This window comes from Cricetulus griseus, assembly GCF_003668045.3.
Source record: "Cricetulus griseus strain 17A/GY chromosome 1 unlocalized genomic scaffold, alternate assembly CriGri-PICRH-1.0 chr1_1, whole genome shotgun sequence".
NCBI lineage: Eukaryota > Metazoa > Chordata > Mammalia > Rodentia > Cricetidae > Cricetulus > Cricetulus griseus.
In genome coordinates, this window is record NW_023276807.1 from 237,081,861 (window position 1) to 237,105,516 (window position 23,656).

Genomic DNA, 23,656 nt, shown 5'->3' on the forward strand with positions numbered 1-23,656 from the left:
TTTGGAACTGCACGGCTGCACATATCTCATAGAAATGTGATATTGTAGTTGTAGAATTTCAGAATTTTTTTTCTTGATACTCATTTTGAATTGTTTGAGAATAGTGGGTGGAGAGTTCCTGCAGCTTTCTTCCTGTTCTGAGCACCGAGGCTCTGGCTGCTGGTTTCTCGCCGTTTTCCTCGTGACATGGCCGGGAAACCGCAATCTGAGCTCCAGCCTCAGTCCAAGAAATACAAGTCAGTTCCACAGGAAGCTGGAGGTTGAAAAAGAACAGCAAGAAGCAATTGAACACATTGATGAAGTAGAAAATGAAATAGACAGACTTAATGAACAAGCCAGTAAGGAAATTTTGAACGTAGAACAAAAATCTAACAAACTACGTCAGCAATTTTTTCAGAGGAGGTCAGAATTGATCGCCAAAATCCCAAGTTTTGGGGTAACATTTGTCAACCATCCACAAGTGTCTGCACTGCTTGGGAAGGAGGATGGAGAGGCTATGCACCACTTGACCAGAGTTGAAGTGACAGAATTTGAAGACTTTAAATCAGGTTACAGAATAGATTTTCACTTTGATGAATTCCTTACTTTGAAAATAAATTTCTCTCCAAAGAATTTCATCTGAATGAGAGTGGTGACCTGTACAGAGGAGTTGCAGGTTAAGATATATTTATTCAAATAATACCAGCCAAGCACAAGCCAGAGAGTGCCCAGAGGCAGCAAGCTTGGGAGTCCAGAGCGAGCTCCCATGTCTCTGCTGCACCTTAAGAACTCCCCACCAGTCATCATGAACCTCCCCTGACCACACCCTGACAGGCTCTGTTAAGCACACCTGTAGCCAGCCCTTAGGAAGCATGGTTATAGTGTCTCCCTGCAATTTTCCTTTTAGTCTAAAAGAGGATTAAAATGTAATAGTGTAAAACACCCAAAATTAGCAATCATAAAGATGAAATACAAGAAGATACAATAATCTGTTATTGCACATCCTAACTATGTCTATTCCAGCTAAGCCCTAAAGTCATCTGAAAGGGGTGTCCAACCTGAACAACTTCTTCCAATCCCAACCATAAACAATAGGAAAGTTATTCCTAACTAGGCCTACACCACCCTAATAGACAATAATGGGAACCGGGTGTAGCATCTTCCAAGTAACTAACTGCTGAAATGGGATGAGGGTAGCCTTGTGGGGTCCTGTAGCAAGAAAATGTTAGTATAGTGAAAGTCTGTAATGGGTTACCTCCAGTCCGTGTTAGATGGGATTTGCTTGATTGAAGATCTAGGTTGACATCCTCAACTTGATTGAAGCCAGTACTCGAAGCTCTGGTGGGAGTGTCAGTTGAAACAGGGTAAGTTGGATCCAGTGCAGTCCAGGAGGTATGCCCCAATTCCTTTTCCCAGAGCATCCAGGAATTGCTGTCAGGCAGGTCTTTATTGGCTGTATGGGACTCAAACATAAGTGTTAACAGAGACTTGTTTGCTTGCATATGTATGTATGCTGGGAAAGGCAACCATGGGAAAACAACAATTATGACAGGGTGTACACCTTGAAAGAAAAAGCCAAGAAGAAGCAAAAGATAGTCCTCAAATTCTTCATTTTGTGTTATATCAATTGGCTTTTTGATATAATACAGAAACTCTAAAGTTTAAACAACATGGTTGGATTTTAAGGGAGGAAAGCCAAATCCAACACTAAATCTAGTGTCGACTTAGTTGAATAGGGACTAGGAAATGAAGAGAAATAGAGTTATTTGAAAGACAGCTGTACAGTTTACCATATGGCACGTTCCTTTTGTTTGATGGTTATAGCTACCTTCTTTTCTTAAGTATCTGCTCATGTAGTGTTCTTGGACTTCTGGAGATGAGTTTTCCTGTGAAGATAAAAACAAAGCACTTCCCTTTCCTTTGGGAGGCTTTCATTTAGTTTATGAGATATACCTCAGTAAATACCTGTCAATCATCCTTGTTGAGAGGGTTGTCTTTTTCAACTCAAATCTTGATCAATTTGGATGGTATCCAAAGTTTTCTTCCCATGTGGAAACAAATGCAAAACCCCTACCCCAATGTAACACTTGTCCAGGCTTCTATACCGAGGTCAGTACATCTTTGAAGTACCCTGGTTGATTCAGTTCAGTAGATTTTTCCATAGTCCAGTGTCTTTCTGCAGCTATTTGACTTTTGTCATTGGCATTAAGAAAGTTTAGTGTCAATAAAGCATTAAGCAACCTATGTTGGGGGGGTTCACTTACCAGCTTGGCTATGGAGCATCTCCTTAAGCGTTCTATTAGATCTTTCAGCAACTATTTGTCCTGTAGGATTGTGTGTATACATGTGACATGCTTTATGTTATAACATTTGAAGAACTTCCATTTTTATGGAGACATATGCTGGAGCATTGTCAGTTTGTAGGGAATGAGACCCTTAATCTCAGGGTCCTGGGTTCATGCCCCATGTTGGGTGCCAGGTGTACTCAGAGGGTGCATGTTAAGATATCTTTATTCAAATAATACAGGCCAAGCACAAGCCAGAGCGTGCCCAGAGGCAGCAAGCTAGGGAGGCCAGAGAGAGAGCTCCCAGGTGTCCCCACAAGTCATCCTGAACCTTCCCTGAGCACGCCCTGACAGGCTTTGTTAAGTTACACCTGTAGCCAGCCCTTAGGAAGCATGGTTACTGTGTCTCCCTACAGTGACCCATCATCAAAGTCCTCGGAGATCAAATGGAAATCCGGAAAGGATTTGTCAAAATGCTTAAGTCAAACTCAGAATAAGGCCAGCAGGAAGAGGCGGCACAAAGAGCCACAGAGCTTCTTTACATGGTTTACTGACCATTCTGATGCAGGTGAAGATGAGTTAGGAGAGGTCATCAAAGACGATATTTGGCCAAAACCCTTGCAGTACTATTTTGTTCCTGATATGGATGATGAAGAAGGAGAGGCAGAAGATGATGATGAAGATGATGATGATGATAATAAGGAGGAGGATGAGGAGGAGGAGGAGGAGGAGGAAGGCTTGGAAGATATTGGCAAAGAAGGGGATGAAGATGAATGTGAAGAAGACGAAGACGAAGATGATGACTAAGGGGAAGAAGGAGAGGAAGATGAAGGTGAGAATGACTAGCACAGAAGACTGGTGGATTCCAACCATCTTTTTTATTTTCTTTTATTTTCAATTTTCTCCAGTCCCTGGGAGCAAGTTGCAGTCATTTCCCTCCCCTCCCCAATCCCTCTTGTGCTCAATAGCCCAGTTTTTGAGGTCTCTTCTCAACACCATGGTTCTCAACTTATTTAGGGGGAAATACTTGAGCAAAATACAACGAGAAGAGAATCTCCACTCTTCTGTTCTAAATTCATTTTTATCCTCATCTCCTTTCTTTACACTGGCATAGTCGAGGGGAAGAAATAGATGAAGATGATATTAGAAAAAATATTTAATGTTTATTCCTAAATTTCTGTGTGTAAATTTTTTGTTACACTAAATTATTAACATTCAAATAGATTTATAACTATATGAGAAGAAAAGCAGAAGTATCATAAAGCAAATGGGTAAGAAGAAAAAATTATTGAGTTCACAAAAACGTTGTGCCAATTATTAGGAATGTCAGGTTTCTGAGAGAAGGCAAAGCATTTTCAATATGAAAATGAAGATTAAATTGGCAAACTAGAAAGGAGGGGGGAGAAAAAGGGAGAATTTAGCACTTGTCAACAAGGAAAAGGTCATAGTATTTTGGTTGCTATAAAAATTCTAAAAAGATCTAGTGTGGAAGTTGCCTTACTATAATGGTTAAGCCATGATCCTTTTCAGTGGACAGTTAAATCTTTTTGTTTACATTTTAGAAATACAGTAAATACTAGGAACTGTGAAATCAGCTGCTGCTAGTTCTGTAGCACATTGAAAAATGACTATAAAAGTAGTCTCTACTGTAAAATTGTAGACTGACAAAGCTTTTATATTGTTTTTTTCTATCTCCCGCAACTGCTGTCTCTTTCATCCTCACTGTCTTCATCTATCCTTTACTCTTTTATTTCCCCTTCCTTCCTCTTACTCTTTAATATTTGTAACAAGGTCATGTGTCTCAGACTGGATGGAATTTGCTCCATATTTAACCTGATCCTTCTGTTGCTCCCTCCTAAATTTGGAGATAATCAGCATATTCACCCATGCATTGTTTAAGATCATCTAAAGACATTTACAACCTAAATAATTTGACAGTATTGGAGGCCAGCAGAGTCAAACTCTACTGATTCCCTACCAACATCAAAGTCACTTGCCTCATCTTCAGCATAAGTATTTAGAAAATTTCTTATCTACAAAGTAACAGCATGATTTAACACCTGTGCAGTTCCAGTCATGTCTCTTTATTGTTCTGTCTCTATCCTCATTTTCCTGTCTTGCTTCTAACTCATCCTGGCTGCTTCTTCTAGCTTCTTTTTTTATATTCTAAATCTCTTTCCCCCCTCAGGATCCTTGAAGTGCTAAAGAAAATACAAGACTTGTTTCTCATTGGTCAAGAGCAAATTCCTAGGATCAGTGATAGGTAGTTGACACATTGTCATGACAACACAAGGGTTCAAGGTTACAGAAATGAGATCATGACTCAAGGGCAGGGGGGAGAAGGAGATAAGCTTTGATACATAGGTCTTTTGCTAACACACAGGAAAGCAAAGAATTGGCATGGTTTTCCTTAGTCACCTTGAGTGGATATCTATGGCTCTGAACTTGTACATAGATATAAGGTTTCAAACTTAAGATCAATTTACACAAAGCCTTTATTCAAGTTTGAACTTGCTCTGAGGTAAAAGTGACCTAATTGTGTACAGTTTGTGTTTGACTGAGTAATAATTGCTATTTTCTGATATGAGTCTGAATAAAAAGAAATAAAGCAGGCTTTTAAGTGTATACAGTCTTCATGGAACAAACAAATCCATTTATGAAGCATGTCCCAGTATATATGCTATACATTAAAACTATATAGGAGAATGAAAAATCATCTTCGTGATCATCCACACATATATGTGCCCATAAGTTTGAGATGCAATCATGAGATTACAAATACACTTCACATGAGATTACATACTACACTGCAGGTATTGGTGAGGAACTAGGGAGTTTTAGCAAAAGTTAGAAACAGTTTCCAGAGTCAATGATCCTACAGACATCGTGTGGACAAGATTAACCACCATTAGAAAATCATTTCTCTGGTGGGTTGACACTTGAACACTAGTTGTCACCTGCTACTGCTATAACTTTCATGGACCCGGACATGATAATACCTCCAAAGTATTGAATAAAAATGGACAAGAGACCTCTCACAGGGCTCCAAGTCTAAATGATGACTGCAGTAATATAAAGGTTGCTGAGAGTGAGTTGTTTTACCCAGGGATGAATGCCCTAATTGATTGTTCAATAACAAATGATCATTCCTCAACCTGTGTCTGTGCATGTGTGTGTGAGTGTGGGTAAAAAGTTAATTAAAGAAAATAAGGCTATGAATTTTTAGAAACCATGAGGGGGACACTGGAGAATATTGAAAAGAGTAGCAGAGGGTGGATTTGTGTAAATACATTTCACACATATAAATAAAAATAAATTTAATTTAAAAATGTGGCTAAGGCAGTTTCCATGAGAGTGAGACATGTAACTTGTTTCATAAGCTATGTATCTGGAAAGAAATAGTTAAGCTAGTCAATAGTTTTGTAATTTCTCTCATAAATTTTATGATTTGGATAGGCTTGGGTTCATAAATTTTACAAAATATTAATTGATGTTAATATGTAAGAAAGATTTCTACTCTGAAGTTTTTTTTATTTTTATAAGTGAAGGAACATGAAGCTTTGTGTTTGTTTTCTAAACAAAGAGAGAAAGAAAGATAGAAGTTTGGTAGGTGTGGTGATGCAAAGGGTCTGGGAGGATATGGGGGAGGGTAAATTTTGATTGAAATTTATTGTATGAAAAGTTCCAATAAAAAAGTTATCAAACAACGGAAATCCAAAGAAGTTCCAGTAGTTTGATAGTTATACAGAGAATAATAACACATACAATATTAAAATAAGATTTTTTTTCTCTAAGTTTAATATATTGGTGAGTAGTGGTTTGAATAAGGCTAGCCACCACAGGCTCATATGTTAGAAATTTCAGGAAGTGGCACTACTGGGGAGGGATTCGATAGTAAGGCCTTGTTAGAGGCAGTTTGTCACTAGAGTTGGCTTTGAGTTTTCCAGTGCTCAAACCAGGACCATTCTCTCTCCCTTCCTCCTGCCAGCAGATCCTGATGTAGAACTCTTAGCTACCTCCCTTGCACCTTATCTGCCTAAATGTTCCCTGCCTTGCTGATAATGGACTAACCATCTGAAATTGTAAGCAAGCCTCAATTAAAGTTTTTCTTTTTATTAAGATTGCCTTGGCCTTGGTGTCTCTTCACAGCAATGGAACACCTACTAAGACAGTATATTGTTATAAATAATTTCATTAAGAAATAAAAATCAATTTTCATAGCAGATTGATGGTTTATTACAATGAAAATTAAAATACATTTAAAAAATCCACCAAAAGTATAAAACTAGGGACCAGCAAGATGACTCAGCTGACCATGTAGTTGCCCCTAAGCCTAAGGCCTTGATCTTGGTTCCAAGAACTTTCACGCTAAAAGAAGGAACCAAGAAATTCTGCATGTTGTTCTCAAAACTTTACATGTGCCATGTCATGAATGTATGCATCCCCAATAATTTAATTGTCCTTTTTATGTTTTGCGAATCAACATTTTTGATTCTTTGTGAAAACATCAACAGAAACCAGAAATGGACCTCAGATCTTCTTGAGTTAGAATTCCCAATGGTCTGGAGGCAGCCATCTTGGTGCTGGGAACGTAGCTGGAGCCCTGTGGAAGAACAACCAGTACACTTAAGCACTGAGAAATCTCTGCGGCCCAAAATAAGCATATTGGGATGGATAATAACTTATAGACATATATGAAAAAAATTGCTAAATTGGTAAAGCAATTCTTACTTTAAAAGAAACCTCTAATGTTATTTACACATCTTAAATAAGAGGGCATAGTTCTGCTGTTATTTAAAATGTTAACTTCATTCTCTTCAGTGGCACCATAATGAGCAGTTTCTTTTTCATATTTCCCAACACTATGTTGTATTTTCCACATTGCTATTCACTTGTTTTGTGTTCATGTGTTTGCACATGTTGGGTGTACATGTGTTTTGGTGCATTTGTGGAGAAGAGAAGACAACTTACAAAGATTGTTTTTTTTTTTTTTTTTCCTTCTGCCACTTGGGTTTCAACAATCAAACTTACTTCCACATGCTTGTCTTCTGGCAGCTTTTCTTGCTGAGCCCTCTGGGTGGCCCCTCTTTTGGGGTGTTGGATTTTGGTTGATATTCCTCTTTAAATTAACATCATTTAGTACAAGAAAAAATGACTTTTAGAGAAAACTGTTGTTTTTCTCTTTTTTAAACTGAATTTGATTGTCATGATTGATTATTTATATATCGTGTATTATATATAGTAAGAAATATACATATAGTAATTATATATATTATAAAATATGTTTGTAATGAGGAAAATTCAAGAGGAGTTAATTTGATTATGCACAAATCTGTCACTGAAATGTAAAAATAACCACATGTATATGTTCCTGTTAAAGAAATATATCTCACTCATTTCCAAGCAAGATTTTCAGGTTTTTTTTTTTTTTTTGATGATTACAATTTTGGGTTGTATATTATTGATTGGAGCAAATAGATTTTTTTCCATTTTAGATGCCTTAATGACTACTGTATGGATTTTAAAACAAGAAATAATGTGTTCAATTATTAAACTTTTGAATATTCAGTTTGTATTCTAAGCAAGAATTCAAGGATGTTGTTTCTATTTTAAAGAAAATTTGAGATAACTTCTGCCAAGACAACTAATCTTTCCACTGGAAACAAATGAGCATCTGGAATTTTAATGACTATATATTACATAATGCTAGCCTATGAATTAATCTTACTTCTTGAAAATACATTATGTGTTAATTATTGTACATCCTCTTTAAGCAATATCTTCAGAAATCGAATTTTGGTGTTCTTCTAAAGCCAATGATACAACTAAAGAGCAAATAATATTTAAGTTCCTTCACAAAAATATTGTTTGTAATGTCCTACCACTAAAAGAAACCTTGGGAAATGAACAAAAGATTACTCTTAAAGAGATTTTAACATCACGAAGAAAAAAAAATTAAGTCTAGAGATCTTTGGGAAACTTCCAATTCAAAAGAACAATCTGTAATCTAAATTGAAATAAACAGGTTTAGAGACTGAAATGTGAAAATGTCAACTGGAAAGAAACTCAGGAAGCCAAGTGTGGAGGTACTGCTACTTACCCCAACAGAGTAATACACTTCTTGTGTTACTAGGCAAACCCTGCCAAAACTGTTTCACCTTTACGTAAAACTACATTCACAAAGAAGTTTGGACATATAGGAACAAGGTAAAAATGTGGAGTCAATAAGAATCAAATGATTACAGAGTATGTACTTCCTCTGATACTGGGTGATGAATGAGCCATTAAAAATTTCATCTTGTCATTATTTCTGAAGTCTGAAGTTTACATTTAATAAAGTGCATGCATGTCATTACGATTTAAAATGTATTTTAGAATTCTGGATTATATGGATACTTCTCACTGATTTGTTTTGTGTTGCTAATGAGGGTAATTATGCTATGTTATTATTTCATTTAGTAATTATCTGTTACAATGACTACAGCATTTTTGGCCTCTATTACTTTCTTCATAGAAACAGTTATATCCTTTTGTTTATTTCCTAAAATACAGCAATATGAGTGCTTCGATTTAGTTAGGGAATATCTATATTCTGTAAACACATTTTCTTCTCTAATATATATAATACTATCCATTGGTTTTATGAAATTATCTTGAATTGTTTCTCTGGAATTTTTTCTTCTTATATTCTGCTGTGTTTGCTGACCTCCTCCTCTTCATATTTTCTAACACCATTTTTGCTATTTGTCTGTTTCTGAGACAGTACTTCATGTATCATTGGTAGGTTTCAAATTCACTAGGTAGCCTGGGATTCCTGATCATCCTGTTTCTATCTGCAATGAGTGCCTGTTTTGAAGGTGTGCTCTACCATGTCTAGATTTTGTTATGTTAGTTGTTGTTTAGTCTTATTTCAATTAGAAGATATTCTACTTATAGCACTTTTTTTCATGACTAAACTATGGAGGGAGGTTCTCTTAACTGGTAGGTTTTACCTAAAGATGTATGTGGCAAGACACATACTCACAGTTGTAACTCTGTCAAGGAATGTTTCCTGATCCTCTGAAGGGCTGAGAAGCAAAGCCCATGAAATAAGCTCAGATCATTTCATTACTTTTCCTCCCTTATTATTGTCCCAGCAACTAAAAGCAAACTAACCCAGCTTCAGAGATTTATCAGTGTAGTACTACTAAAAGTGCAGAGTTATGTAAACGATAAAAATAATTGAAATATATGGTTAAAAGAACCCCTAATTTTAAAAGTTTCACATCTCTAAGATCTGATATTTTCCTAGCAACAGATAGTTGTCTAGGTTTCCAGTACGAGGTATTTCAGTTTTCTCTGCAAACACCATAGACAGCAAAACAATGATCCACTTGAAGTCAAGAATAAAGTTTGGTTCAGCAGGACTCAGTAGCCAGTGTTGGTTCAAGCATATAATCTGACACTGATTAGTTTATACATATTTAAGGTCATCGTTGTTTGGGGAGGGTACCCTGGTGAAAAATAACTCTATCCTAAAGCTTAAGACATGACTACATGAAAACACTTCGTGAAGTGCATATGACATTTTCCATAAGATGGATTCTATTGATTTCTTGCATGTGACAACTATTATAAAGATAATTTTTATGGATTGGTAAACTCACAGTAGGTGTCTTAATGAGGAGCTAGAATACTCTCTGTTAACTGGTTGTCCCAGAGATTCCTGTAATGACTAGTAATGGAAAGCTAGCCAAATATCTGTGGTTATCAAATGTCTTCAGAATATAAATTATGGTTGCTACCAGCATTATGGGCAGAAAAGAAAAATGTTATATATCTTTCCTTTTGAAGGAACAGCCTTGTGTTTTTAACATTCCTGGTATGCCTACTGCTTATCTGTAACACAATGACCTTCATGTCTTCCAAACGTTGATTTCCCTTTTGTTGAATCAACCTTAACTCCAATTGGAGAACTGTTGTTAATGGATTTAACTTGTAAAAATCAATATCCTTTCTATGTACCATCAGCAAATATACAGAGAAATAGACAGTGGACACACCCCTATTTACAATTGATTTAAATGAAATAAAATATCTAGAAATAAATCTAATCAAGGAGGTAAAAGACCTTGAAATCATTAAATCTCTGAAAAAGGGAGATTAAGTAAACAGAAAATAGAAAGACATTTTATGTTCATAAATTGAACTAATGTGAAAATGAGTAGGCTATCAAAATCTATTTACAGCTTTGATGGATTCCCAATTAAATCCCTTATATCATTCTTCACAGAAACAGAAAAAGACCCATGGAACCATGAAAGACCTGGGGTAATCAAAACAATACTAAGCAAAATGAACAATGCTCGAGGGATCACCATTGCTGACATATATATATATATATATATATATATATATATATATATATATCCACAGTGATAAAATGAATATAGCATTGGTACAAAAAAGGCAAAAAGAGCATGTAGAATAATAGAACAAATTGAAGACCCAAACATGAGTACCTGTAACTCCGGCTATCTAATATTTGGAAAAGCTGACAATTACACACATTGCTTAAAAAAAAAAAGCACCATCTGCAACCAATGGTACTTGGAAAATTGGATGTGTACATGTAAAAAAATAAAATTAAACCTATACCTATCACCTTGTATAATACTTAACTGAAAATGGTTCAAAAACATGAAACACTGAAACTACTACAAGCAAACATGTTGAGGACCCTCTCTAAGTTCCTGGTGTTGGAAAGTACTATATGAATAGGGCCACATTTATCATGGAATCTAGATCAACCATTTACAAATGGACTTCATGAAACTGAAACCCTTCTTGAAAGGTAAGGATACATAAGCAATTAAGTTAAATGGAAGCCCCCCCTAATGGAAGACAATATTTTTCAAGTGCACATTTGACAGAGGAATAATGTAAAGGTATAAATATTCAAGTAAAAGGGGTTAGGCTAGAGATCTGAACTGAGAGGTCTCTAAAGAAAAATAAAACTTCTAAGAACTACCTCTTAAAATGTTTATTGTCCTTACTAATTAGGGAAATATCAATAAAAAACATTTGAGATTTCATCTTACTCCACTCAGAATATCAAAGATCAAATAAATGACTATTGCTTGCAGATATAGGAAATAGAAGGAATGTTAACTCACTCTTAGTAGGACTGCAAACTTGTAGAGGACATGCATACTCACAGATTCATACTGGATAAACTGGGAATGTTAATCCTGCAAGCTTGTCTCCTCCATGCAGGAAATATTATATACCTGCTTTCCAACAAGAAGATTGGAAGAGGACATTGTTAATAACCTGGTGACCTTTGATCTCTGTAGGTAGGATCAGTCCTCACCCAAATCCCCCAGAATGACCTTAACAGCCTCTGCATCCCTAAACCTTTATCTCTACCTTTGTTTATTAGTCAATAGAACCCATCCATAGGAGAGATATCACAAGCACTTTGCAAAAGAGTTTGATACATTTATGCCTTAAGCTTTAATGTGCACATAGGATTTGGATAATTGTTACTAAGAAAGTGTTTATCAAAGTTGTACTGTACTGAGATGTGTTAAAAATAAACTGGCCTGATGTTAGTCACTAGAAGTTTGAACGATCAGTTGCTTACAAAGTTGTGCTGAATCAGGTTTCCTTCTTACTCACAGATCATTTCCTTGTCATTCATGACACTTGAAGGGATCCCCAAAAACTGGTCCAGCCTTTCTGGAAATCAGTTTGGGGAAAAACTCAAAATATTAAATATGCATTTACACTATGGTTGAGTTATACCACTCCTCAGCACATGCTCGAAGAATTCAACATCCTATTCCATAAATTCTTGCTCATTCAAGTGACTGCTACTTTAGTCACTTTAGCTAGAAAATAGATACCACCTAAGCATCCTTCAACTGATGTGCGGATAATGAAAATGAAGGACATATACACTATGGAATACTACTAGGCTGAAAATAAAATCAAACTCATTAAATTTTCAGGTAAATGGATAGGACTAGAAATGATCATAATGTTTGAAGTAACCCTTCCTGAAAAATACAAATGTCACAAATTTTATTTCCTCTTTTTTCTTTTAGGTTTTTTGAGACAAGGTTTCTCTGTGTAACAGCTCTGGCTGTCCTGGAACTAGCCGTTATAAACCAGGCTGGCCTGGAACTCACAGAGATCCACCTGTCTGTTCCCCCCAAGTGCTGGGACTAAGGGCATGTGCCACCACAGTCCAGCAACACATTTTCATGTGTGCTTCCTAGTGTCAGATTTTCAGATTTAAATATCTAACCTTGAGGAATTGCAGAAAGTAAGAATGTAAAGAACATCAGGCAGAGGAGAAACAAAGACAAGCATTATGCTGCAAACATTTTCTGAAAGGCAAAAGAGAAAATTGGGAACCTTAAGTGAGGAAGGTTGAGGGAATGTAAATACAGAAGGAAGCAGGAGTGCCCAATAACAGAAAGGATATTTGAAAATGTCATGAGGAATCATAGCAGTTTTCCACCTAAATTTACACATAAAGTATAGAAGTTTGTATGCACATATAAAGTGTTTAAATGAAATTTATCATTCTGTGTTAAAAACACTCTCCATCCCCCTGGTGCCTCTTGTGTTGTTAATCAGAATTTTCCAAGAGACTCCAAAAACATGAACTGTAGCTATTGCCATTGGTAGCTTCCCAGATTTAGAATGTAAGTCACTCTTTCTAAAGACACCATTTATTTCATACACAGGATCAAGAAAATCTCAGAACCATCTGACCTGAAAGCCTTTCCCTCAATGACTGGCTTTTAGTGTATTAGAAGTTTCCATGAAAACTTCTAAAAGAGGAAAGCAACAATACTCCTACTTAGCAAGTACAACTCTAAACCAAACCGCAATCATCATGGCGTGATTACCCTAAGCATGAAATGTTGGCATTTGCATTTAGCCAACCCACTACTACTATTAAGTTCTATCGCAATATTTTTTTTTCAAATAAAATGGAATGATGGAAGGTGGAATGTGTTTGGAGACATAAAATATGATATCATCTTAATCAATATTGAATGTTAGACTAAAGTCTCAATTTTACAATTGGAATTAGGTATTCAAAAGAGTTAAAATAGATATATATTTTAATGAAATATAGCATTATTATTCTCTAGAGCCCAACATTGAGAAATCCTTAGAGGGAAGTATTTAATTCTATTTAAACTAAAAGCACATTGTGAAAAAAACACTAAATTCAATATATCATTTCTGCATGCCATAGAAACCACATAATTAAAATTATTCATAAGATAAAATGGGTCATCTATTCAGCTTCTAATTTTAAGTGTAAGTAGAACAATCAACATTAAACTGAAAATATATACACTTTTCATATTCTTGCATTGGTATTCAATTGAAACTGCAAAGATTAAATTGACAAACTATAAATGGTTCAAGTCAGCTTGCTTCCATGGCAAGAAGCTTAAAATGATGTGTTTTTATCATTGTGTATTTACCATATGGGAGCCTAAGATTTTATATTCTGTACAGTTGATTCACATAACACATTAGCATTATTTTCCTAAATATGTTTTTAGTATAGAGTGGCCATTTAAAGCATTTACTTTAGATTCTCCACTAACATTTTAGAGAGAAAAGTAGATAATAATGCAAATTCTATAGCATTAACAATATCAGAAACAAAGAAACATAGTTGTTAACATTCTACTGGCTTCTTGCATTAGTAAGTTTCATCTGGAGAATTTGAAAATATATATACACATTGCCATTTTAGAATTGATGTCATATGGCGTTTCTTGGGCTAATCAAATAAGATTTTTCAATTTTCATCCTCCTACTGTTTATTCCATCTGTTTGCTTGAATCTTGCCATATAGTTTAGCATATGAAAGCCACTTTTTGCAGTATTCAAGTTTTAAAATTTATTTTTATGTATATCTTTGCAATTGTAAGCTTGAAGGAAGGTCACTGAAAACATATAACCAGTGAATTATATTTTACATACCACATTTTATAGAATACATATGGGAACTTACTTCTGATGGATATTGCACTATGACTGTCCTGTTGGTGACCATTCTTCATTGTGTCTTTGGAGCAACTGAGAAGCCAGGAATTTTACTGAACATGATTTTGGGATGTACATAGATTTTAGATTAAAAGATTTTCAAATGAGAGAGGCATGAAATTAGGAGGTTGATTTCAGAATGCTATGGAAAAATAATGAATTTATGACTGATATTTACCACTTAAACTCATTGTTATCTTTCTTGTGATTGTGTTATAGTTATAAAGTTATTATTCCTTTGAAGTACCTGAGATTGACTCTGTCCTGTCATATGTATATATAGTATTATATAGTATATATAGTATTTTATATTTCCCCCCCTCTACACACACACACACCACACACACACCACACACACACACACACACACACACACACATATACACGCGTGTGTGCACAAATGTGTAGGGTCCATCTTCTCCCAGGAAACTTGTTAATGCCTTTTCTAATTTTTGTGTATTCTTGTTGATATTTATAATTTATGTATAATGGATAATGTTATTTCTACATTTAGTCATTTCATATGTGACTATGTTCTACTACAGCAATTTATCACTTTCCAGGCTCATGACGTACATACTTAATTATATGGGAAATCCATTAGCAGAAAGTTAATTTAGGTAATCAATTTCTGCAGTTTTTGACACTTACTCCATAGTCTATGGTTATTTTTTCCCTCAAGCTTAAAAATAACAATATTATAATTTATGTAATTTATTCACTATTCCATTTGATGAAAGTAAGTGCATTAATAAAGGTTCTATTACCCAGTTCTTTGAAGTTCTTTTCTTTAAAGGTTAAATTTGTTTATATTTATATGTACAGCTGCTTTCTACTTAGGTTTTTTTAAGGAACTTTAGATGTGAATAAATTTAACACACTTTTGATAAATAAATGCTAAAACCTCTAATTGGTCTTATACTGGGCCAATTGACATTGTACATATAGGGAATTCCCCTCTAAGTCAATAGACATTTATTTGTTTATCAATAGCCCCAAGCATCACTTATTTGTTCCTTTTAAATACTTACACAGTCCACTTAGAAAAATTGCATACAGTTTATTTAACATTTGCCAATGACATATTTTCTGAAAAACTTTGCCTAGAGAAGGAATTTTTAATGTTTGGTTATGACATTTATCATGTGATTACAGGTCATACTTTTTGCAGAGTTTCACTTCAAAAAGTACAAATTATAGGAACTCTCTGTCCTTTTTAATAATTAAGAAACCATAATTGTGTGGAATTTATGACTTTTTTGTATTTAAGAAACTTAAAACATGAATATGTGGGGAGGTAGAAGTAAAATGTATCAACTTATAATTTTTGCATTTACCCTTTTTTAATTCTTGAACTATTAAGAGCTTCTAGTTTCAGATTCTTTATCTGCAATGTGAGTAAAGAAATAAATAGCAAAGATATTGTGAGCTACAGAAAACTATGTTCTACATGTTGTACATGATATAATGGTAATCATGCTAGAAGTTAAGTTTATGTTATGTTCTACCATGTTTCATATGATACAATTGGTCTTCTAATGTGTAAAATAGAATAAAATACACAAGCAATGTTTAGAAACATGTTCGCTTCATTGTGAGCTATCAAAGTGTAACTGAAATCAGTGTTGGGATAAGCAAACAAATGCCACTGGATAGAAAGAACACTGAGTACATTTTCATTGATTTAAAATCTTTGTTATACACTTATATTCTTGTTTTATATATGGCAATTGCATATGACCTGCTTATGCAAATCAAGTTTAACAGTGTCTCAGAAAAAAGACATTAAATATAGAATATTTGTGAAATTACATCCTGAGGTAAATTACAATCTCTGAACTTATACTTTCTTTGGCTGTATGAAAATTGTATTAATCAGGGTTCTATAATGTAACAAGGCTGATTTAATTGGTGTATATGGCAAAGAGGATTTATTGGATTGGCTTACACAATATAGTCTAGAGAGTCCAAAATGGCCATTTTCACACTGTACATGCTGAGAACCTAAGTGCTGCTCAGTCTACAAAGCTTGATACCTTGCTGTCCCAATATGAAAATGGGGAAAGAAAAGATTTCCCGTGAACTGTGGGTCTTCATTCCACACTATTAATGAAAAATTACAGCAGTGTCAACTTAGGAGTGGATGTACTCCCCAGCAGTGAGATTAGTCAGGCAGGCATGAAAGAAACAGCTTGTGCCTTGAAACTCTTTATTCGGTGACTGAAGCCTGACAGTGCCATTCTCATTTGGATATGGGGATGCTCTTCTCGCTCAGTTAGTCGCTCCAAGAAATAACCTAATAGACCTTCCCATAATTCAAATTTCTCTCATTTGAATCCTAGTACAATCAAGCTGATAATTAAGATTAACTGTTATAAGCATTACCATATGAGGATTTCTATTTTTAAGTGGTAGCACAAAAATAAAATGTGATGGGTACAGAGAATAGTGAAAGATAACATTTGGTGTATATTGTGGTTTTTAGAGTTGAAAAGTTTGATATAAATTTGAGGGGAGAAAGGCAGATTTTCTGAAATAAACATATAAAATATTCTTTTAACCTTTTAGCCCTGGGAGTAAAACTTCCCTTTCATTAGAAAATAATGTTCATAGGGACAGTGGCAAAGCAGTATTGTATTAATGTATACAGCGATGCTTTGGTTTTAAGTGGATTGGATATTACTATCTTCTGTATAGCCTCTGGTCCAAATAATATGTGATTAATAAATAGGAGCCTGGATAATCTATGTCACAACCATGTATAAAGTCATGCTATAGTTTGGGTCTTTGGTATAATTGTTTGAATCACTAGATATTTGTTGGTTTCTTTTGTTTTTCTTTTTTTCTGTTAATATGGAAGAGGCAACTAGCTTTTGTGTCACAAATTAAAAATTACACATTTGAGAACAGGCAATGATCTATAATGGTCCAAAATACCTAAATTGTGATAGGGAACTTGTATAGTTAATGAATAGTAGTTGTCTTCCTCAAAATATCCTAGTATCTGGCAAATAAATCAGTGCTTGTGATATCATTAAGCACATGTCAAATAAAAGTGAATTGGAGACAGACTACAGAAAGACCCAATCTGTTCTCAGTTTCATTTCCAAGTTGTATTTCTTCTAAAGATGACTTCCAAAAGATGGTTCCTATATAAGGTCTGTAAGTCATACTTTATTAGAGAAAATAATCTACTTTTCAATATAGTATGTAAAAAATAAGTAACTGTATGACTGAAGTATTGTGAATTTCACCATCTATACAGCCTCTGGTTTTGTGCCAAATTTACTATGGTTATCAATAAAAACAAATACAACAATCAACTTTTGTATGACTTTCTTATATCATAAATCCTAGACTTGATTATGTGAGTAGATAATTTAAAGAAAGAATGCTAAGTGCTGAAGGTTAGTTCAGTAGTTAATAGAAGTGAAACCAATACTTTAACACATAAGAAAAATATATCACTTGGAAAGTGAAGAACAATAACTGAAATTTGATTAAAACAATGTGCAATTTATGTTCTAGATGTTCATTGTTCTCTATGTGTTTTGTGCATTTTACTTGTTCAAGTGTCTTAGTAGAGATAAGTCAACTTTCAAATTCCAATGCTTTAATTATTGTACCAATAGACAAGTATTATTCTCAACCATGATCTTTAAAACTTTTCTTTGTAGGGTATGATGGGAATTTATATGTTAAGTGATACTTAATAGTGCTGAAAACAAATGGTTATTGAGTGTTCATCATTTAAATGTGATGGTTTATATCAATGTTCAAAAGACTCAGCATACATTAAAAAAGATAGGGAAGAAAGAATTTAAGAGATGGATGATGAAAGGAAGAAGTGATGTAGGATGTCCGTTTGAATACTGCAAATATGTATTTTTTTATTGGTTTATGAATAAAACTGCCTTGGCCTATGGCAGCGAAGAATATAGATAAGTAGGAAATCTAAGCAGAAATACAAGGAGAAAGAAGGTAGAGTAAGGGGAGACCCAAGAAGCCACAAAAGAAGTGAAATGCCAGCATTACTAGTAAGGCACAGGCCATGTGACAATACAATGAGTAATAGAAATGGGTGAGTTTATATGTAAAAGCTAGTTAGTAATAAGACTAAGCCATTGGACAAGCAATTATAATTAATATTAAGCCTCTGAGAAATTATTTTATAAGCAACTGCAGAACTTGACAGGGCATAGAAAAGCACTGGATACAAAGAAAATCTATGATATATGGTCTCTGGCCATGACAAAACATCACAATTATGAGCTCATAGCACATCTGCAGGGTAAGGAGAATATTGTCTATACATATAAGTTCAGAATTTCAAATCTTAAACCAGACAGGGGATACATATAAATTTCTTATCTTAAAATCCAAATTACTCTATTGTCTTGCTGAACTCCATGCTAACTTCTTTCAATGAGTAAAATTTTAGATTTTGTTTCCCTTCTCATCTCTATTCTTCTCCTTTTGAAATCTGATAAGACAGCTTTCTTATCCTGAGGCTTTGGTTTTAAATTATAATAAAAACTGACATATCCAAATGAAATTTGGGTTTGTTTTTCAGAAACAAAAAAGAATATATCTGAGAAAAATATTAAAAGGTATTGTCAAGAACAGTCACTGACAGTTCAGATTCTATATAAGCAGGGCACAACAGCTGTTGGTCTTTGTAAGGTACCAACAGCCTTACCAATAAAATGGTTAATGGAAATATTTATGGGAGGAGAACAATGGCCTGTGACATCATAAAAATTACAGGTATTTGAAAATTTGGCACAGGACCTGTCAAATGCCCAACTTATTGAAAAATTGACTAACCCTTTGAATCCTACTCTTGTTATTTAAAAAATCTGGAAAATGAAGAATGGTAACATGTCTGAGAGCTCTAAATCAGGTAAATCAGCCAATGGGCTCTTTACAATAGGCCCTTTGCCTTACCAAGGGATGGTAGATTATAATGATTTATTTAAAGACTGAATTTTACTACATCTTTACAAGAACAGGATAGAGAACAATTTGCTTTCACCATTGGCTGATTCACATATACGATATCTTATTAAAATGTTTGAAGAAGTATCATCGTGTCTTGTTGGTCATTACAAATTTCTACTGAAAACATAAAGAGGAGTTTGTATTAATTACCTAGGATGGAAAGTAGGTTTACAGAAAATTCAATCACAGAAATTACATATGAGGAAAAAACAATTACAAACTCTTAATGATTTTCAACATTTCCAGGAGATATATAAGCCAATGGCTCACAATTGAATTAATGACTGCAGAGCAAAAAAAAAATTATTTAAAACCTGACAAGCTGATAAGGACTTAAATACTCCAAGAAAATTATTTGCATATTACAGGTATGCCAAAAAAATCCTCAGGACAAGAATAGAAAGATGTAATGGCATTTTAAAAGATACACCTAATGAGCAGAGAGGGGCAATAAAGATCCCAGGAGAAAGAGTACACAGCACTTTCTTAACTTTAAATTTTAAAATGCTATCAAGAAAGATCAACAGTTACAGAGAGACATTGGATAAAATTAAAAAATATATGAATTAAATCAGCCTGTATAGGTTAAAGATGTACTCACCAGAAAATGGATGCCAGAATATATGCTATTTTGAGGAAGAAGTTTTCTTTTTGTTCCTAAGGGAGAAGAAAAATTTGGATAAAATCATTTCATAAATATTAGATTCAAACAGACTAACAAATACCTTTCAGTATCTCTACTATTAAAAAAATAAAAAAAAACATATCATTTTCAAATAATAAGTTATCCAAAGCACACTCGTCTTCTTGGCAATAAAGAAAAATGGGTTTTTTATAACTATGTGTCTTAATTCTATGTTAAAAGGACATATTGTACATGGTTATGTGGCACACACCATTTTGTGTGTCAGCTACTGAGTTTTATTCTTTAAAAAGGGACATTTTTTGTTTTTGCCATGAAAGACATAGTTAAGCCTTGTGGGAAGATATTTTGCTGTGATTTGAGGAATAATGGGCTGAACAGTAGAGAAAAAAATCAGAGGGATGAATCAATGCATGTGAGATACCAATGGGGTACGAAACTAGTCTCACAGGAAGTAGAGTGGAGGAAAAATAAGAGACGAGTTTTGGAAACAACTAAGGAGCCCAAATTTCCAAATAAATCATATTCAGATTCTGGTTAGTATCAAAGAGCACAGAAAGTACTGCCAATGAGAGGGACATGGTCCCTCTGTTCATGGTTTACACTTTTGGGGCTTGGCCTCCTTGTGGCACTCATGACAAGAGGGAACAGGGTTATCTCTGACACTATTGCCAGCTATTGAGACTCTTTCCTCCTAGTGGATTGCATTGCCCAGCCTTAATAAAAGACACAAATTTAAGGTCAATTTTGATAAATGTATATTTCTACTCTTGTTTAGCTATTGTGTTTATACAGCTCATTTGAAATGTAATGTGTAATTAAATGCATATTATACATTGTCACCTATAATAACCAAAACTTATGTTAGTTATGTTTTGTTGGTATACAGATATATATATTTCAAATAGATAGGTATTCCTCACAACCTTTCAAAGACCATCAGAATGTGGCATTTAAAATAGCTTATTAGGGTTTTTAAAGACAATGAGACAGAAGTGCTCCTGGGAAATACCAATTACATCAGAGATGATGGTGGGTATCAAATAAATTTGTTATGAAGTTTGCCTTCAATGTGGCAGGGATAGACATTTGGATAAGAAACTGTTCTTCCGTGGACTGTTTAACAGCATGCTGTCCAGACTGGTTACAAAGAAAGTGACTGCTGAACTTGCCAAGGGAAAGGATGGTCCTTCAAGGTTTGTGCTTCCTCAAAAAGTGTGCCAGACTTTCTGGGCCTATAGACTGAATAGGGAATGTCACAACATTCATTAAAGAGGAACGTTGTGTGACGCTCCAGGCAATGAGATGTCTGGTTAATTTTAGAGTTTATGTATTATCCTTCTAGGGTCTTTGATGTAGTTCAATACCAATATTTATGGTTATGTTTTTCCTTAGTTATGATAAAAGATAAGTTACATATAAAACTTTAGATATACAAATATAGGATTGATTATTTTCTTTAAATTTTGCCAAATGTTAGTGGACTTAATATCATTAACTATGCTTCATCCTTGGTAACTGTTTTGTTATATATAATTGTACTATGTTAAAGTGAATACCTTTCATTTTATTTAGATAGCAAAGAGGAGATGATAGGGGATGTCCTTCTGTATGCTGTGAATGTAAGTTTTCCTTATTGGTTGATGAATAGGGCTGTTTTGGCCAATGGACCGGCAGGATTTATCCAGGCAGGAAATCCAAATATGGATAGGGAAAAGTAGTAAGTGGAGTGGAGGAGATGCCATGTAGCTGTCGAGGAAGTAAGTGGCTTGAGCATCACCAGTATGCCAAGATCATGGGGAGATACACATATGAATAGAAATGGGTTAATAAGTGTGAGAGAGCTAGCCATTAAGCCTGAGCTATATGCTAAACAGTTCATAATTAATAAAAGCCTTGTGTGTTTGTTTAGGACTAAACTGCTGTGGGACTTGGTCAGACAGAAACTTCTGTCTACACAATGTGTTTACTCATTATTGCTCCTCTAGAATGCTGTACTGTTTGATCTAATGAAACATACTAAATGATGGTTTGTTCATTGGATTGACATGCTATGTTTGTTAAAAGTGATCACATATGTCTTATTACAACTGACCACTGTCCTAGTCCATGGAACTGTGATGGGCCAAGTCCTTCTGTGTATGTTTATCTTATTGGTTGTTAAATAAAGTACTGTTGGCCAAAGAGGAAGAAAGTTAGGCAGGATTAGGAGTCAAGGAGGATTCTGGGAAATGTAATAAAGATAAGTCTTGTGATCCAGGAAGGAAGAGACAAAGCAGGCAGACTCAGAATATAAGCAGGGACAAGCAGAAAATTGCTCTCTCTGCCTCTTCCTCTTGCTCTTTTCTCTGCAGTCGACATGGGATTGCCAGGAAGACAGGGCACATTCAGCTGGTGTCCTCAATAAGGTAAGTATATAAATATATAGATTAATAATTATGGTTGATACTTAACACAGAGAGGGCAGATAAGAAGTCCTAGTAATTGACCGACAGCATTGTACCTAACATTAGTATCTGTGTGTTACTTGGGACCTTAACATGGTACTGGGCCAAACTTGGGTGGCTGGTAGAAAGACTAATTGTTACAAAGCTGCATGTCATTGCTCATATAGAAAATTGCTATTCAAATACTCAAATTCACAGTATATTTTGAAACTGAGATATGAGTCCTCTAATTTTTATATTTGTATATCGTTCTGTGTCTTAGTGTGTATACCTTACAGTTTTATGTAAACTTTAAGTTTAGCATGTTCACTTCTGTAAGCAATAAACATTTTGTTAGAGTAAATATTGAATGTATGGATCTATCTAGGTAGAATTTGTGATTATAGAAACATTAATTCATCTAACCACACACACACACAAACACACACACACACACACACACACACACACACACATATATATATATATATATATATATATATATATATATATATATATTTACCTTAAACATTTTTCAATTCATCATTATTTTGTAATTTTCAGTTTAAAAACCCTCATGTAATTTTGTATGAATTAATTTTTATTGTGTTATTATGATTGATGGTACAAAATGAATGCTCTAAATCCTTATTGGATTTTCATTTGCAGTGAATAAATGTAATAAATGCTGTGCAATGCCCTACATCCTGTATACTGTTAATTGTTTTTACTTGATTATAGCACATTTATTATATTCCTTAAGATTATCCATCATCTAAGTCAGAGTATAAAGAAGTAGTGTTTATTTCTTCCTTTTCATTACTTATAGCTCCTATTCTTTTTGCAATAATAATGTACTAAAATTTTCATACTATATATCCATGTTTGTATCCATTTAATCTTTCAAAATAAAGTATGAATGATGGCAATTGTGGCATACATATAGTTGCAGTTTATCAAGCCACGTTGATTCATGTTACGATAAATCTTTTTGCCAAAAGCCGCCTGAGCCCCACTACCACGTGAGAGCTTTACGCCAGCCGCCCGCCCAAGTTAGGCCCAAATGAATACACAGAGAGACTTGTATTAGTTACAAAGCTGCTTGGCCAATGACTAGGATTCTCATTTGTTAGCTCAGTCTCAATTACCATACATCTATATATTTTATGGGACTTATCTTATCAGACGCCTTATTGGCGTCCTTCCTTGCTGGTGAATCACATCGTGCTGCTGGAGCAGGAGCCAAGGGGAAAAGAGAG

General features: G+C 34.6%; 1 protein-coding gene and 2 long non-coding RNA genes across 3 annotated transcripts; 1 reads left to right on the forward strand and 2 right to left on the reverse strand.

Annotated features, from left to right (window-relative positions):
• Positions 1–79: 79 nt before the first annotated feature.
• On the reverse strand, positions 80–708 carry LOC113833275. The gene is made up of 2 exons (XR_003480895.2): positions 586–708; positions 80–253 (listed from the first exon to the last, which is right to left on the reverse strand). It is a non-coding gene; the product is annotated as an uncharacterized LOC113833275 (long non-coding RNA).
• Positions 709–2,500: 1,792 nt separating this feature from the next.
• On the forward strand, positions 2,501–3,389 carry LOC103162671 (protein SET). The gene is given in 1 exon segment (XM_027393904.2): positions 2,501–3,389. A coding segment is annotated over 1 exon segment (453 nt). The 5' UTR covers positions 2,501–2,657; the 3' UTR covers positions 3,111–3,389.
• Positions 3,390–6,472: 3,083 nt separating this feature from the next.
• Positions 6,473–21,112, reverse strand: LOC113839468. The gene is made up of 3 exons (XR_003480894.2): positions 19,930–21,112; positions 11,462–11,533; positions 6,473–6,867 (listed from the first exon to the last, which is right to left on the reverse strand). It is a non-coding gene; the product is annotated as an uncharacterized LOC113839468 (long non-coding RNA).
• Positions 21,113–23,656: the final 2,544 nt, after the last annotated feature.